The sequence below is a fragment of the Chiloscyllium plagiosum genome, unplaced genomic scaffold (assembly GCF_037043375.1).
Source record: "Chiloscyllium plagiosum isolate Xiang-an unplaced genomic scaffold, Cpla_swu_hap1 HiC_scaffold_25, whole genome shotgun sequence".
In the NCBI taxonomy this organism is placed as follows: Eukaryota; Metazoa; Chordata; class Chondrichthyes; order Orectolobiformes; family Hemiscylliidae; genus Chiloscyllium; species Chiloscyllium plagiosum.
Genome location: NW_028270163.1, coordinates 56,010,872 through 56,026,372, shown reverse-complemented (window position 1 = coordinate 56,026,372; position 15,501 = coordinate 56,010,872). Strand labels below are relative to the sequence as shown.

At 59.4% G+C, this 15,501-nt stretch overlaps 1 protein-coding gene across 4 annotated transcripts in view; it reads right to left on the bottom strand.

The window, feature by feature from the left end:
• The window catches only part of tefm (transcription elongation factor, mitochondrial), a 93,015-nt gene that overhangs the window by 5,663 nt on the left and 71,851 nt on the right, over positions 1 to 15,501 (bottom strand). For all 4 annotated transcript variants that reach the window (XM_043715115.2, XM_088000761.1, XM_043715116.2 and 1 more), the window contains 2 exons: positions 2,383 to 2,840; positions 1,315 to 1,464 (listed from right to left, as the gene is read on the bottom strand). In XM_043715115.2, coding sequence (XP_043571050.1) covers positions 1,315 to 1,464; positions 2,383 to 2,840 — 608 coding nt within the window. The remainder of the gene's footprint in view (positions 1 to 1,314; positions 1,465 to 2,382; positions 2,841 to 15,501) is intronic.

The window sequence follows — 15,501 nt, the reverse complement described above, 5'->3', positions numbered from 1 at the left end:
GAATTGCAGGAAAGCAGCAGCTGACATGGAGTCACTGAGGGAGACACTTTGAACAAAGCCGGAGTCTGAAACTCTCCACAAGGCAGCATTCTTGCCCTGCTCCAACTTCCAGATCCATCAGTTTCATGTGAATAGGAGGACAATCAGCCCCTGTAGCCTTTTCTAGGCTCATGATTGAAATGTACTCTTAAAAACCTGCTTGGGTTTGGTAACCCTTAAGCCACAAGTAAAAGGCAGATCAACCTCTACTTTGACATTTTTAATTCACAGCATCCAAGCATCCTGTTTTTTTTGGGGGGGCGCGGGGGGGGGAAAAACAGGTTCCAGTTTTCCAATGCCCCTTGTGTAAACGGATGATCTATAACATCCTCCATTATTGATTGAAACTCTGATTTTAAGGATAATCTTGTTCCTGCGTCCCCACCAATTACTAACCCTCCAGAAATGGAAGATCAATTGCCTACGAGCAACCACCACCCCCCTCCCCCAGCCAAGAATAAAGACAAAACTGAGATATTTGCCTTGTTCTTTTCAAATTATGGGACTCACTCATTATTAAAATAAAGGAAGGTCTCAGATGGTGCAGTGTTGGGTGTGCCTACCTCTTAACCACCTGCCCAGAGACGTGACACAGCACATCTGAACAAACTGGCTAAAAATCTTTTTAAATACTGACCATGGTGAACAATACTGTTTTATTTGTTGTTTAGGCTGGAAGAGGATGTCATGTAAAAGATAGTGGAGCGATAGGTCTTTTATTCTTTTGTGAGATATGGATGTCACTGGCTGGGCTAACATTTGTTATCCCATTCCTAACTTTTCACTGGACTAGCCCTCCAGACGCTCAGGCTAATGTTCTGGGGACATTACAGCAGTTAGTGCAATCGGAATTGAAAGTTAGATTCAGTAATGGAGGCAAAACCAATTGCGCTAAGAACCTATCTGGTCCACTGGTGTCCTACAGAAAAGGAAAACTGCCACCCTTGCCTGGTCCAGCCTACATGAGATGGCTGATTCTGGAATAGCCTGGCATGAACATTCCATTCAAAGGCAATTAGGGATAGGTAACTAGGCCAGTGACACTCACAAAAGAATAAAAAACAAACTGGTGAAATTTCTGGGAATTTATCCATGAGTTCGCAGCTTGGATCCTACAAGAGGAAACTGTGTTTATGCATCATCTCAAACACCTTAATTAAATCACCCCTTAATCTTCGATCTTCGACAGACAATACAAACACTGGGAAGATAATACAACTGCCCACTTTCCCTAGACAACTGCAATGGGGAGAGAAACCTGCTGAGCTCACTTGCCTCCTCGAGGTAGATGGAGGGCAGGTACGGTCCTTTCATGTACCGATGACTCGTTTCCTGGTTCCAGTCCAGGACAGTCAGATTCCGGTCCACGTGAGCCCATGCAATCTTACGGATTCCAAACACAACTGACACGATGGTTTTTACTGCCTTGTGGAAAATAAAAAAGGACATACTTGGGTAAAACTTCTCCCCAGTCAGAGTGTCTAACCCCCTGCCCACAGTATTCTAGAATAAAGATTACTTCTGTGCTATTATTGACCTGCAGCATTCAGCTCACTAATTCCTTTCTGGAAACTGCAGAAACATATGAAGCAAAAATCTCTCAATTCCAGCAGGAGTGACCAGCCATCACATCTATCCATTTAAATTACTATTGAACACATTTCCAATCAAACCTTAATTTCTACTGTCACAACTATTTTATTTGTTCACTTTTTGCCCACCCCAAAGGGCAGAGAAGAATCTGCCATGTTGCTGTGGGTATGGAGTTAAACGTAGGTCAGACCAGCTAAGGGTGGCAGATTTCCTGCCCGAGTTAACCAAACAGTTGCCAATGGGCTATCTTTCTATGACAGATTTTTTTTTAATTGAATATAAATTTCACCATCTTGAATCCATGACCCCAGAACGTTAACCTGTGGTCCTGGATTACCCCTCCAATGACACCACTACGCCATCCCCATCCTTTTGTACCACCTACAGACAGCAATTCCACAATATAAACTGCTACCCTCACATTTGTATCACAAATGGTCCACATCGACTACACTGTTATTAGACGTACCAATCAGTGTCAGTTACAGCTCATCAGTCAGAAGCTTGGAATCAGAGGATCACGAGTTCGAGTATCAGTTTACCAACTGCATTTCCATTATATAGATTGCATATCCAGTGTACTGGGGAAACCCATTATACTGTTGATTTTTCCAGCATACTGACTGGAAGCCTATTATTCTGATTGCATATACTGTATGCAGATTGCTTGCCCATTATCCTGATTATAGCTCCAGTACACGACTGCCTGTCCAGTTTACTGACTGTACATCCTCCCCAGCAGGTCCTTACCAGAAGTCGCTTTCGTTCTACGTCAGGTTTGATAAATTTCAAACCCTGGAATTTCTTCTCTTTCTTCCCAGGCTCCTGACAGGGTTTCAGGATTGACTGACACACCTTCAATATAGTTTTGTGTTTGAAGAGGGGCACCTCCAACAGACTCTGCAGGTTGGTGAATGGTCCGCGCCCTGCCCTGTACTCCACAATGTTGGCCGACTTTCTGCCCCGCAACAGCTTGATTCCTGCCAGCTCCTCGCGGGAAGCTGTGTTCAGTACCCTCAGGACAGCTGCCCGCTGCTGGGCAGTATAGCACCCGTCAATGTCATCGGCCACAGTGTCAGGCTGCAAACAGTCAAGCTCATGGAGATCTGCAGGAGCATAGTGACCTTCCTTACAACAAGTGCAGAGGAGTAAGCTCTGGTGTTGCACCATCTTGGGAAGCCTTGGCTGCTGGAATATACACTGCCGGCCTAGAGAAACAAGCACAGCCTGTGAGCCCTGATGCTTTTACACATCTCTTCTGGCCTGTCACGCATTTCCACCCTCTGTAACCTCAGACTACACCAAGCCCTGTTCACTTATTACCCCTCTGCTCACAAATCTACTACAGCTCCCAGTCTTGCAACACAGAGATGTGAAAATTAACATTTTTTTCAAATCGATCCAGGACCATGTCCCTCCCTCTGTAATCTCCTCCTCCAAAATCTGTGCCTCTCTCATATTGGCAGGCTTTTGGGTCCTAAATTCAGTAATTCCCAAACCCTCAGCATCTCTCCTGCTCTTTCAGATGTTCCTTAAACATTCCTATCTCTTTCATAAAGCTTTTAGTAACCTGCCCATACACCTCCTCATGTGTCTCATGTTATATGCTGTTTGATTACTGTTTAATATGCTACGCTGAAGGAACCTGCAAAGTTTTACTACATTAACAACAGAAAAGTTCTACATTTATCCAAAGAATCAATCAAGTTTCCCTAAATCAGCAACACCTTGCTGTTGTTATTTTCCCCATACACCCTAAAAGTGCTGTCTCCTACTGGGATCAGTGCTTTCTCCCTCCCCCAATGGTTAATGTCCCAGTATGAACGGTCAGCAGACAGTCCCTGCTGAAAAGAACATTCTGAACAAAAGGACATGGCAATTTTCAGCACCATTTACTGCTTCAGGGTGTTCCATGGCAAATTACATTAACAATTTTGAACTGTTATAATAGAGGAAATGGGCAAATAGTAAATTTATACAGATATTAACATGAAAATGACCAGAATTGATTGTGGGGTAAATATTGGCCAGAACATCAGGAAAAGAGGAGCACACTTCCTCAAATAAGTTGCAAGGGATTTCTCAGACGCATCTGAAAGGGTATTCAGATTCAAAGTTTGTGCTAAGATTTGTAGCTCGGGTGCTCGTTGTTGTGGTTCTGTTCGCCGAGCTGGAAGTTTTTGTTGCAAACATTTTGTCCCCTGGCTAGGTGACATCATCAGTGCTTGGGAGCCTCCTGCGAAGCGCTTCTTTGATGTTTCCTCCGGTGTTTATAGTGGTCTGTCCCTGCCGCTTCCGGTTGTCAGTTTCAGCCGTCTGCTGTAGTGGTTGGTATATTGGGTCCAGGTCGATGTGTTTGTTGATGGAGTTTGTGGATGAATGCGATGCCTCTAGGAATTCCCTGGCTGTTCTCTGGCTTGCCCCATGGTAGTAGTGTTGTCCCAGTCAAATTCATGTTGCTTGGTGTCTGCGTAGACACACTACTACCATAGGGCAAGCCAGACAGAGAACAGCCAGGGAATTCCTAGAGGCATGGCATTCATCCACAAAAACTCCATCAACAAACACATCGACCTGGACCCAATATACCAACCACTACAGCGGACGGCTGAAACTGACAACCGGAAGCGGCAGGGACAGACCACTATAAACACCGGAGGAAACATCAAAGAAGCACTTCGCAGGAAGCTCCCAAGCACTGATGATGTCGCCTAGCCAGGGGACGAAAAACATTTGCAACAAAAACTTCCAGCTCGGCGAACAGAACCACAACAACGGCATTCAGATTATTGAGTAAGTGCATCATCTAAAACACAGCACTATTCACTCCATACTGCATGAGAGGCTGAAGGGTGACCTTATAGCGGTTTATAAAATTATGAGGGGCATGGATATATGAAAACTGACAAGGTCATTGCCTTAGGGTATGGCAGTCCAAAACTAGAGGGCATAGGTTTATGGGGTGAGAGGTTAAAGTCTTAAAAGGGACCTAAGGGACAACTTTTTCACACAGCGGGTAGTGCGTGTATAGAATGAGCTGCCACAGGAAGTGGTGGAGGCTGGTAAATTACAATATTTAAAAGTCATCTGAATGGATATATGAATGGGAAGGCTTTAGAGGGATATGGGCAAAATGCTGACAAAGAGGACTAGATTAATTTAGGATATCTGGTTGGCCTGGGCGAGTTGGACAAAAGGTTCCGTTGCAGTGCTGCACAGCTCTAGACTCTCCAACGTTGCTGCACTTCCTCAGTACTGAACCTCCGAGACTGGTTAGCAAGATTAGATCACATGGAATACAGGGAGAACTAGCCACTTGGATACAGAACTGGTTCGAAAGCAAAAGACAGAGGGTGGTGGTGGAGGTTTGTTTTTCAGACTGGAGGCACGTGACCAGCAGTGTGCCACAAAGGTCGATGCTGAGTCCATTGCTTTTTGTCATTTATATAAATGATTTAGATGTGAACATAGGCGGTATAGTTAGTAAGTTTATGGATGGCACCAAAATTGGAGATGTAGTGGACAGCAGAGAAGATTACCTCAGAAGGTTACAATGCAATCTTGATCAGACAAGCTAATGGGCCAAGGAGTGGCAGATGGAGTTTAATTTAGGTAAATGTGAGGTGCTGCACTTCGGAAAGGCAAAACAGAGGAGGATTTATACACTTAATGGTGAGGTCCTAGGGAGTGTTGCTGAACAAAGAGACCTTGGAGTGCAGGGGCTCCCTCAGCACGGACCCTCCGACAGTGCCCGCTCCCCTCAGCACTGACCCTCCGACAGTGCCCACTCCCCTCAGCACTGACCCTCCGACAGTGCGGCAATCCCCGAGCACTGACTTTCCCACAGCGGGGTACTCCCTCAGCACTGATACTCCGACAGTGCGGCGCTCCCTCAGCACTGACCCTCCGACTGTGCGGCGCTCCCTCAGCACTGACCCTCCGACAGTGCGGCGCTCCCTCAGCACTGACCCTCCGACAGTGCGGCACTCCCTCAGCACTGACCCTCCGACAGCGCGGCGCTCCCTCAGCACGGACCCTCCGACAGTGCCCGCTCCCCTCAGCACTGACCCTCCGACAGTGCCCACTCCCCTCAGCACTGACCCTCCGACAGTGCGGCAATCCCCGAGCACTGACTTTCCCACAGCGGGGTACTCCCTCAGCACTGATACTCCAACAGTGCGGCGGTCCCTCAGCACTGACCCTCCGACTGTGCGGCGCTCCCTCAGCACTGACCCTCCGACAGTGCGGCGCTCCCTCAGCACTGACCCTCCGACAGCGCGGCACTCCCTCAGCACTGACCCTCCGACAGCGCGGCACTCCCTCAGCACTGACCCTCCGGCAGCGCGGCACTCCCTCAGCACTGACCCTCCGACAGCGCGGCACTCCCTCAGCACTGACCCTCCGGCAGCGCGGCACTCCCTCAGCACTGACCCTCCGACAGCGCGGCACTCCCTCAGCACTGACCCTCCGACAGCGCGGCACTCCCTCAGCACTGACCCTCCGACAGCGCGGCACTCCCTCAGCACTGACCCTCCGACAGCGCGGCACTCCCTCAGCACTGACCCTCCGACAGCGCGGCACTCCCTCAGCACTGACCCTCCGACAGCGCGGCACTCCCTCAGCACTGACCCTCCGACAGCGCGGCACTCCCTCAGCACTGACCCTCCAACAGCGCGGCACTCCCTCAGCACTGACCCTCCGACAGCGCGGCACTCCCTCAGCACTGACCCTCCGACAGCGCGGCACTCCCTCAGCACTGACCCTCCGACAGCGCGGCACTCCCTCAGCACTGACCCTCCGACAGCGCGGCACTCCCTCAGCACTGACCCTCCGACAGCGCGGCACTCCCTCAGCACTGACCCTCCGACAGTGCGGCACTCCCTCAGCACTGACCCTCCGACAGTGCGGCACTCCCTCAGCACTGACCCTCCGACAGTGCGGCACTCCCTCAGCACTGACCCTCTGACAGTGCGGCACTCCCTCAGCACTGACCCTCCGACAGTGCGGCACTCCCTCAGCACTGACCCTCCGACAGTGCGGCACTCCCTCAGCACTGACCCTCCGACAGTGCGGCACTCCCTCAGCATTGACCCTCCGACAGTGCGGCGCTCACTCAGCACTGACCCTCCGACACTCCCTCAGCACTGTCCCTCCGACAGCGCGGCACTCCCTCAGCACTGACCCTCCGACAGTGCGTCGCTCACTCAGCACTGACCCTCCGACACTCCCTCAGCACGGTCCCTCCGACAGCGCGGCACTCCCTCAGCACTAACCCTCCGACAGCGCGGCACTCCCTCAGCACTGACCCTCCGACAGCGCGGCACTCCCTCAGCACTGACCCTCCGACAGTGCGGCGCTCACTCAGCACTGACCCTCCGACACTCCCTCAGCACTGTCCCTCTGACAGCGCGGCACTCCCTCAGCACTGACCCTCCGACAGTGCGGCGCTCACTCAGCACTGACCCTCCGACACTCCCTCAGCATCGTCCCTCCGACAGCGCGGCACTCCCTCAGCACTGACCCTCCGACAGCGCGGCACTCCCTCAGCACTGACCCTCCGACAGCGCGGCACTCCCTCAGCACTGACCCTCTGACAGCGCGGCACTCCCTCAGCACTGACCCTCCGACAGTGCGGCGCTCCCTCAGCACTGACCCTCCGACAGTGCGGCGCCCCCTCAGCACTGACCCTCCGACAGTGCGGCGCTCCCGCAGCACTGACCCTCCGACAGTGCGGCGCTCCCTCAGCACTGACCCTCCGACAGTGCGGCGCTGCCTCAGCACTGACCCTCCGACAGTGCGGCGCTGCCTCAGCACTGACCCTCCGACAGTGCGGCGCTCCCTCAGCATTGACCCTCCCACAGCGCGGCACTCCCTCAGTACTGACCCTCCGACAGCGCGGCACTCGCTCAGCACTGACCCTCCCACAGCGCGGCACTCCCTCAGCACTGACCCTCCCACAGCGCGGCACTCACTCAGCACTGACCCTCCGACAGAGCGGCACTCACTCAGCACTGACCCTCCGACAGTGCGGCACTTCCTCAGCACTGACCCTCCCACAGCGCGGCCCTCCATCAGCACTGACCCTCCGACACTCCCTCAGCACTGACCGTCCGACAGTGCAGCAATCCCTCAGCACTGACTTTCCCACAGCGGGGTACTCCCTCAGCACTGACCCTCCGACAGCGCGGCACTCCCTCAGCACTGACCCTCCGACAGCGCGGCACTCCCTCAGCACTGACCCTCCGACAGCGCGGCACTCCCTCAGCACTGACCCTCCGACAGCGCGACACTCCCTCAGCACTGACCCTCCGACAGCGCGGCACTCCCTCAGCACTGACCCTCCGACAGCGCGGCACTCCCTCAGCACTGACCCTCCGACAGCGCGGCACTCCCTCAGCACTGACCCTCCGACAGCGCGGCGCTCCCTCAGCACTGACCCTCCGACAGCGCGGCGCTCCCTCAGCACTGACCCTCCGACAGCGCGGCGCTCCCTCAGCACTGACCCTCCGACAGCGCGGCGCTCCCTCAGCACTGACCCTCCGACAGCGCGGCGCTCCCTCAGCACTGACCCTCCGACAGTGCCCGCTCCCCTCAGCACTGACCCTCCGACAGTGCCCGCTCCCCTCAGCACTGACCCTCCGGCAGTGCGGCACTCCCTCAGCACTGACCCTCCGGCAGTGCGGCACTCCCTCAGCCCTGACCCTCAGGCAGTGCGGCACTCCCTCAGCACTGACCCTCCGGCAGTGCGGCACTCCCTCAGCACTGACCCTCCGGCAGTGCGGCACTCCCTCAGCACTGACCCTCCGACACCGCGGAATTCCCTCAGCACTGACCCTCCGACAGCGCGGCACTCCCTCAGCACTGACCCTCCGACAGTGCGGCTCTCCCTCACCAGTGACCCTCCGACAGCGCGGCACTCCCTCAGCACTGACCCTCCGACAGTGCGGCACACCCTCAGCACTGACCCTCCGACAGCGCGGCACACCCTCAGCACTGACCCTCCGTCAGTGCGGCGCTCCCTCAGCACTGACCCTCCGTCAGTGCGGCACTCCCTCAGCACTGACATTCCCACAGCGGGATACTCCCTCAGCACTGATACTCCGACAGCGCGGCACTCCCTCAGCACTGACCCGCCGACACCGCGGCACTCCCTCAGCACTGACCCTCCGACAGCGCGGCACTCCCTCAGCACTGACCCTCCGACAGTGCGGCACTCCCTCAGCACTGACCCTCCGACAGTGCAGCACTCCCTCAGCACTGACCCTCCGACAGTGCGGCACTCCCTCAGCACTGTCCCTCCGACAGCGCGGCACTCCCTCAGCACTGACCCTCTGACAGCGCGACACTCCCTCAGCACTGACCCTCCGACAGCGCGGCACTCCCTCAGCACTGACCCTCCGACAGTGCAGCACTCCCTCAGCACTGACCCTCCGACAGTGCGGCACTCCCTCAGCACTGTCCCTCCGACAGCGCGGCACTCCCTCAGCACTGACCCTCTGACAGCGCGACACTCCCTCAGCACTGACCCTCCGACAGCGCGGCACTCCCTCAGCACTGACCCTCCGACAGAGCGGCACTCCCTCAGCACTGACCCTCCGACAGAGCGGCACTCCCTCAGCACTGACCCTCCGACAGTGCGGCGCTCCCTCAGCACTGACCCTCCGACAGTGCGGCGCTCCCTCAGCACTGACCCTCCGACAGTGCGGCGCTCCCTCAGCACTGACCCTCCGACACTCCATCAGCACTGTCCCTCCGACAGCGCAGCACTCCCTCAGCACTGACCCTCCGACAGCGCGGCACTCCCTCAGCACTGACCCTCCGACAGCGCGGCACTCCCTCAGCACTGACTCTCCAACAGTGTGGCACTCCCTCAGCACTGACCCTCCGACAGTGCGGCACTCCCTCAGCACTGACCCTCCGACAGTGCGGCACTCCCTCAGCACTGACCCTCCGACAGTGCGGCGTTCCCTCAGCACTGACCCTCCGACAGTGCGGCGTTCCCTCAGCACTGACCCTCCGACAGTGCGGCGCTCCCTCAGCACTGACCCTCCGACACTCCCTCAGCACTGACCCTCCGACAGCGCGGCACTCCCTCAGCACTGACCCTCCGACAGCGCGGCACTCCCTTAGCACTGACCCTCCGACAGTGCGGCAATCCCTCAGCACTGACTTTCCCACAGCGGGACACTCCCTCAGCACTGATACTCCTACAGCGCGGCACTCCCTCAGCACTGACCCTCCGACACCGCGGCAGTCCCTCAGCACTGCCCCTCCGACAGCGCAGAACTCTCTAAGCAATGACCCTCCGACAGCGCAGCACTCCCTCAGCACTGACCCTCCGACAGTGCGGCGCTCCCTCAGCACTGACCCTCCGACACTCCCTCAGCACTGCCCCTCCGACAGCGCAGAACTCTCTCAGCAATGACCCTCCGACAGTGCGGCACTCCCTCAGCACTGACCCTCCGAAAGTGCGGCGCTCACTCAGCACTGACCGTCCGACACTCCCTTAGCACTGTCCCTCTGACACCGCGGAACTCCCTCAGCACTGACCCTCCGACAGTGCGGCGCTCACTCAGCACTGACCCTCCGACACTCCCTCAGCACTGTCCCTCCGACAGAGCGGAACTCCCTCAGTACTGACCCTCCGACAGCGCGGCACTCCCTCAGCACTGACCCTCCGACAGCGCGGCACTCCCTCAGCACTGACCCTCCGACAGCGCGGCACTCCCTCAGCACTGATCCTCCGACACCGCGGCATTCCCTCAGCACTGACCCTCCGACAGCGCGGCACTCCCTCAGCACTGACCCTCCGACAGTGCGGCACTCCCTCAGCACTGACCCTCCGACAGTGCGGCAATCCCTCAGCACTGACTTTCCCACAGCGGGATACTCCCTCAGCACTGATACTCCGACAGCGCGGCACTCCCTCAGCACTGATCCTCCGACACCGCGGCATTCCCTCAGCACTGATCCTCCGACAGCGCGGCACTCCCTCAGCACTGACCCTCCGACAGCGCGGCACTCCCTCACCACTGACCCTCCGACAGTGCGGCGCTCCCTCAGCACTGACCCTCCGACACTCCCTCAGCACTGTCCTTCCGACAGCGCGGCACTCCCTCAGCACTGACCCTCCGACACACCCTCAGCACTGTCCCTCCGACACCGCGGCACTCCCTCAGCACTTACCCTCCGACAGTGCGGCGCTCCCTCAGCACTGACCCTCCGACAGTGCGGCGCTCCCTCAGCACTGACCCTCCGACAGTGCGGCGCTCCCTCAGCACTGACCCTCCGACAGTGCGGCGCTCCCTCAGCACTGACCCTCCGACAGTGCGGCGCTCACTCAGCACTGACCCTCCAACAGTGCGGCGCTCACTCAGCACTGACCCTCCGACAGTGCGGCGCTCCCTCAGCACTGACCCTCCGACAGTGCGGCGCTCCCTCAGCTCTGACCCTCCGACAGTGCGGCGCTCCCTCAGCACTGACCCTCCGACAGTGCGGCGCTCCCTCAGCACTGACCCTCCGACAGTGCGGCGCTCACTCAGCACTGACCCTCCGACAGTGCGGCGCTCACTCAGCACTGACCCTCCGACAGCGCGGCGCTCCCTCAGCACTGACCCTCCGACAGCGCGGCACTCCCTCAGCACTGACCCTCCGACAGCGCGGCACTCCCTCAGCACTGACCCTCCGACAGTGCGTCGCTCACTCAGCACTGACCCTCCGACAGTGCGGCGCTCCCTCAGCACTGCCCCTCCGACACTCCCTCAGCACTGCCCCTCCGACAGCGCAGAACTCTCTAAGCAATGACCCTCCGACAGCACAGCACTCCCTCAGCACTGACCCTCCGACAGTGCGGCGCTCCCTCAGCACTGACCCTCCGACACTCCCTCAGCACTGGCTCTCCGACAGCGCAGAACTCTCTCAGCAATGACCCTCCGACAGTGCGGCACTCCCTCAGCACTGACCCTCCGACAGTGCGGCACTCCCTCAGCACTGACTTTCCGACAGTGCGGCGCTCACTCAGCACTGACCCTCCGACACTCCCTCAGCACTGTCCCTCCGACAGCGCGGCACTCCCTCAGCACTGACCCTCCAACAGTGTCCACTCCCTCAGCACTGACCCTCCGACAGCGCGGCACTCCCTCAGCACTGACCCTCCGACAGCGCGGCACTCCCTCAGCACTGACCCTCCGACAGTCCCTCAGCACTGACCCTCCGACACTCCCTCAGCACTGTCCCTCCGACAGCGCGGCACTCCCTCAGCACTGACCCTCCGACACTCCCTCAGCACTGTCCCTCTGACAGCGCGGCACTCACTCAGCACTGACCCTCCGACAGTGCGGCGCTCACTCAGCACTGACCCTCCGACACTCCCTCAGCACTGTCCCTCCGACAGCGCGGCACTCCCTCAGCACCGACCCTCCGACAGCGCGGCACTCCCTCAGCACTGACCCTCCGACAGCGCGGCACTCCCTCAGCACTGACCCTCCGACAGCGCGGCGCTCCCTCAGCACTGACCCTCCGACAGTGCGGCGCTCCCTCAGCACTGACCCTCCCACAGTGCGGCGCTCCCTCAGCACTGACCGTCCGACAGTGCGGCACTCCCTCAGCACTGACCTTCCGACAGTGCGGCACTCCCTCAGCACTGACCCTCCGACAGTGCGGCACTCCCTCAGCACTGACCTTCCGACAGTGCGGCACTCCCTCAGCACTGACCCTCCGACACTCCCTCAGCACTGTCCCTCCGACAGCGCGGCACTCCCTCAGCACTGACCCTCCGACAGTGCGGCGCTCACTCAGCACTGACCCTCCGACACTCCCTCAGCACTGTCCCTCCGACAGCGCAGCACTCCCTCAGCACTGACCCTCCGACAGTGCGGCGCTCACTCAGCACTGACCGTCCGACACTCCCTCAGCACTGACCCTCCGACAGTGCGGCACTCCCTCAGCACTAACCCTCCGACAGTGCGGCACTCCCTCAGCACTGACCCTCCGACAGTGCGGCACTCCCTCAGCACTGACCCTCCGACAGCGCGGCACTCCCTCAGCACTGACCCTCCGACAGCGCGGCACTCCCTCAGCACTGACCCTCCGACAGTGCGGCACTCCCTCAGCACTGACCCTCCGACAGTGCGGCAATCCCTCAGCACTGACTTTCCCACAGCGGGATACTCCCTCAGCACTGATACTCCGACAGCGCGGCACTCCCTCAGCACTGATACTACGACACCGCGGGATTCCCTCAGCACTGACCCTCCGACAGCGCGGCACTCCCTCAGCACTGACCCTCCGACAGTGCGGCACTCCCTCAGCACTGACCCTCCGACAGTGCGGCGCTCCCTCAGCACTGACCCTCCGACACTCCCTCAGCACTGTCCTTCCGACAGCGCGGCACTCCCTCAGCACTGACCCTCCGACACACCCTCAGCACTGTCCCTCCGACACCGCGGCACTCCCTCAGCACTGTCCCTCCGACACCGCGGCACTCCCTCAGCACTTACCCTCCGACAGTGCGGCGCTCCCTCAGCACTGACCCTCCGACAGTGCGGCGCTCCCTCAGCACTGACCCTCCGACAGTGCGGCGCTCCCTCAGCACTGACCCTCCGACAGTGCGGCGCTCCCTCAGCACTGACCCTCCGACAGTGCGGCGCTCCCTCAGCACTGACCCTCCGACAGTGCGGCGCTCACTCAGCACTGACCCTCCGACAGTGCGGCGCTCACTCAGAACTGACCCTCCAACAGTGCGGCGCTCACTCAGCACTGACCCTCCGACAGTGCGGCGCTCACTCAGCACTGACCCTCCGACAGTGCGGCGCTCCCTCAGCACTGACCCTCCGACAGTGCGGCACTCCCTCAGCTCTGACCCTCCGACAGTGCGGCGCTCCCTCAGCACTGACCCTCCGACAGTGCGGCACTCCCTCGGCACTGACCCTCCGACAGTGCGGCGCTCCCTCAGCACTGACCCTCCGACAGTGTGGCGCTCCCTCAGCACTGACCCTCCGACAGTGCGGCGCTCACTCAGCACTGACCCTCCGACACTCCCTCAGCACTGTCCCTCCGACAGCGCGGCACTCCCTCAGCACTGTCCCTCCGACAGTGCGGCGCTCCCTCAGCACTGACCCTCCGACAGTGCGGCGCTCCCTCAGCACTGACCCTCCGACACTCCCTCAGCACTGTCCCTCCGACAGCGCAGCACTCTCTCAGCAATGACCCTCCGACAGTGCGGCACTCCCTCAGCACTGACCCTCCGACAGTGCGGCGCTCCCTCAGCACTGACCCTCCGACAGTGCGGCGCTCCCTCAGCACTGACCCTCCCACAGTGCGGCGCTCCCTCAGCACTGACCGTCCGACAGTGCGGCACTCCCTCAGCACTGACCCTCCGACAGTGCGGCACTCCCTCAGCACTGACCCTCCGACAGTGCGGCACTCCCTCAGCACTGACCCTCCGACAGCGCGGCACTCCCTCAGCACTGACCCTCCGACAGTGCGGCGCTCACTCAGCACTGACCCTCCGACACTCCCTCAGCACTGTCCCTCCGACAGCGCAGCACTCCCTCAGCACTGACCCTCCGACAGCGCGGCACTCCCTCAGCAATGACCCTCCGACAGTGCGGCGCTCACTCAGCACTGACCGTCCGACACTCCCTCAGCACTGACCCTCCGACAGTGCGGCACTCCCTCAGCACTAACCCTCCGACAGTGCGGCACTCCCTCAGCACTGACCCTCCGACTGTGCGGCACTCCCTCAGCATTGACCCTCCGAAGGTGCGGCGCTCACTCAGCACTGACCGTCCGACACTCCCTTAGCACTGTCCCTCTGACACCGCGGAACTCCCTCAGCACTGACCCTCCGACAGTGCGGCGCTCACTCAGCACTGACCCTCCGACACTCCCTCAGCACTGTCCCTCCGACAGCGCGGCACTCCCTCAGCACTGACCCTCCGACAGTGCGTCGCTCACTCAGCACTGACCCTCCGACACTCCCTCAGCACTGTCCCTCCGACAGCGCGGCACTCCCTCAGCACTGACCCTCCGACAGCGCGGCACTCCCTCAGCACTGACCCTCCGACAGCGCGGCACTCCCTCAGCACTGACCCTCCGACAGTGCGGCACTCCCTCAGCACTGACCCTCCGACAGTGCGGCAATCCCTCAGCACTGACTTTCCCACAGCGGGATACTCCCTCAGCACTGATACTCCGACAGCGCGGCACTCCCTCAGCACTGATCCTCCAACACCGCGGCACTCCCTCAGCACTGACCCTCCGACAGCGCGGCACTCCCTCAGCACTGACCCTCCGACAGTGCGGCACTCCCTCAGCACTGACCCTCCGACAGTGCGGCGCTCCCTCAGCACTGACCCTCCGACACTCCCTCAGCACTGTCCTTCCGACAGCGCGGCACTCCCTCAGCACTGACCCTCCGACACTCCCTCAGCACTGTCCCTCCGACACCGCGGCACTCCCTCAGCACTTACCCTCCGACAGTGCGGCGCTCCCTCAGTACTGACCCTCCGACAGTGCGGCGCTCCCTCAGCACTGACCCTCCGATAGTGCGGCGCTCCCTCAGCACTGACCCTCCGACAGTGCGGCGCTCCCTCAGCACTGACCCTCCGACAGTGCGGCGCTCCCTCAGCACTGACCCTCCGACACTCCCTCAGCACTGTCCCTCCGACAGCGCGGCACTCCCTCAGCACTGACCCTCCGACAGCGCGGCACTCCCTCGGCACTGACCCTCCGACAGCGCGGCACTCCCTCAGCACTGACCCTCCGACAGTGCGGCACTCCCTCAGCACTGACCCTCCGACAGTGCGGCGCTCCCTCAGCACTGACCCTCCGACAGTGCGGCGCTCCCTCAGCACTGACCCTCCGACA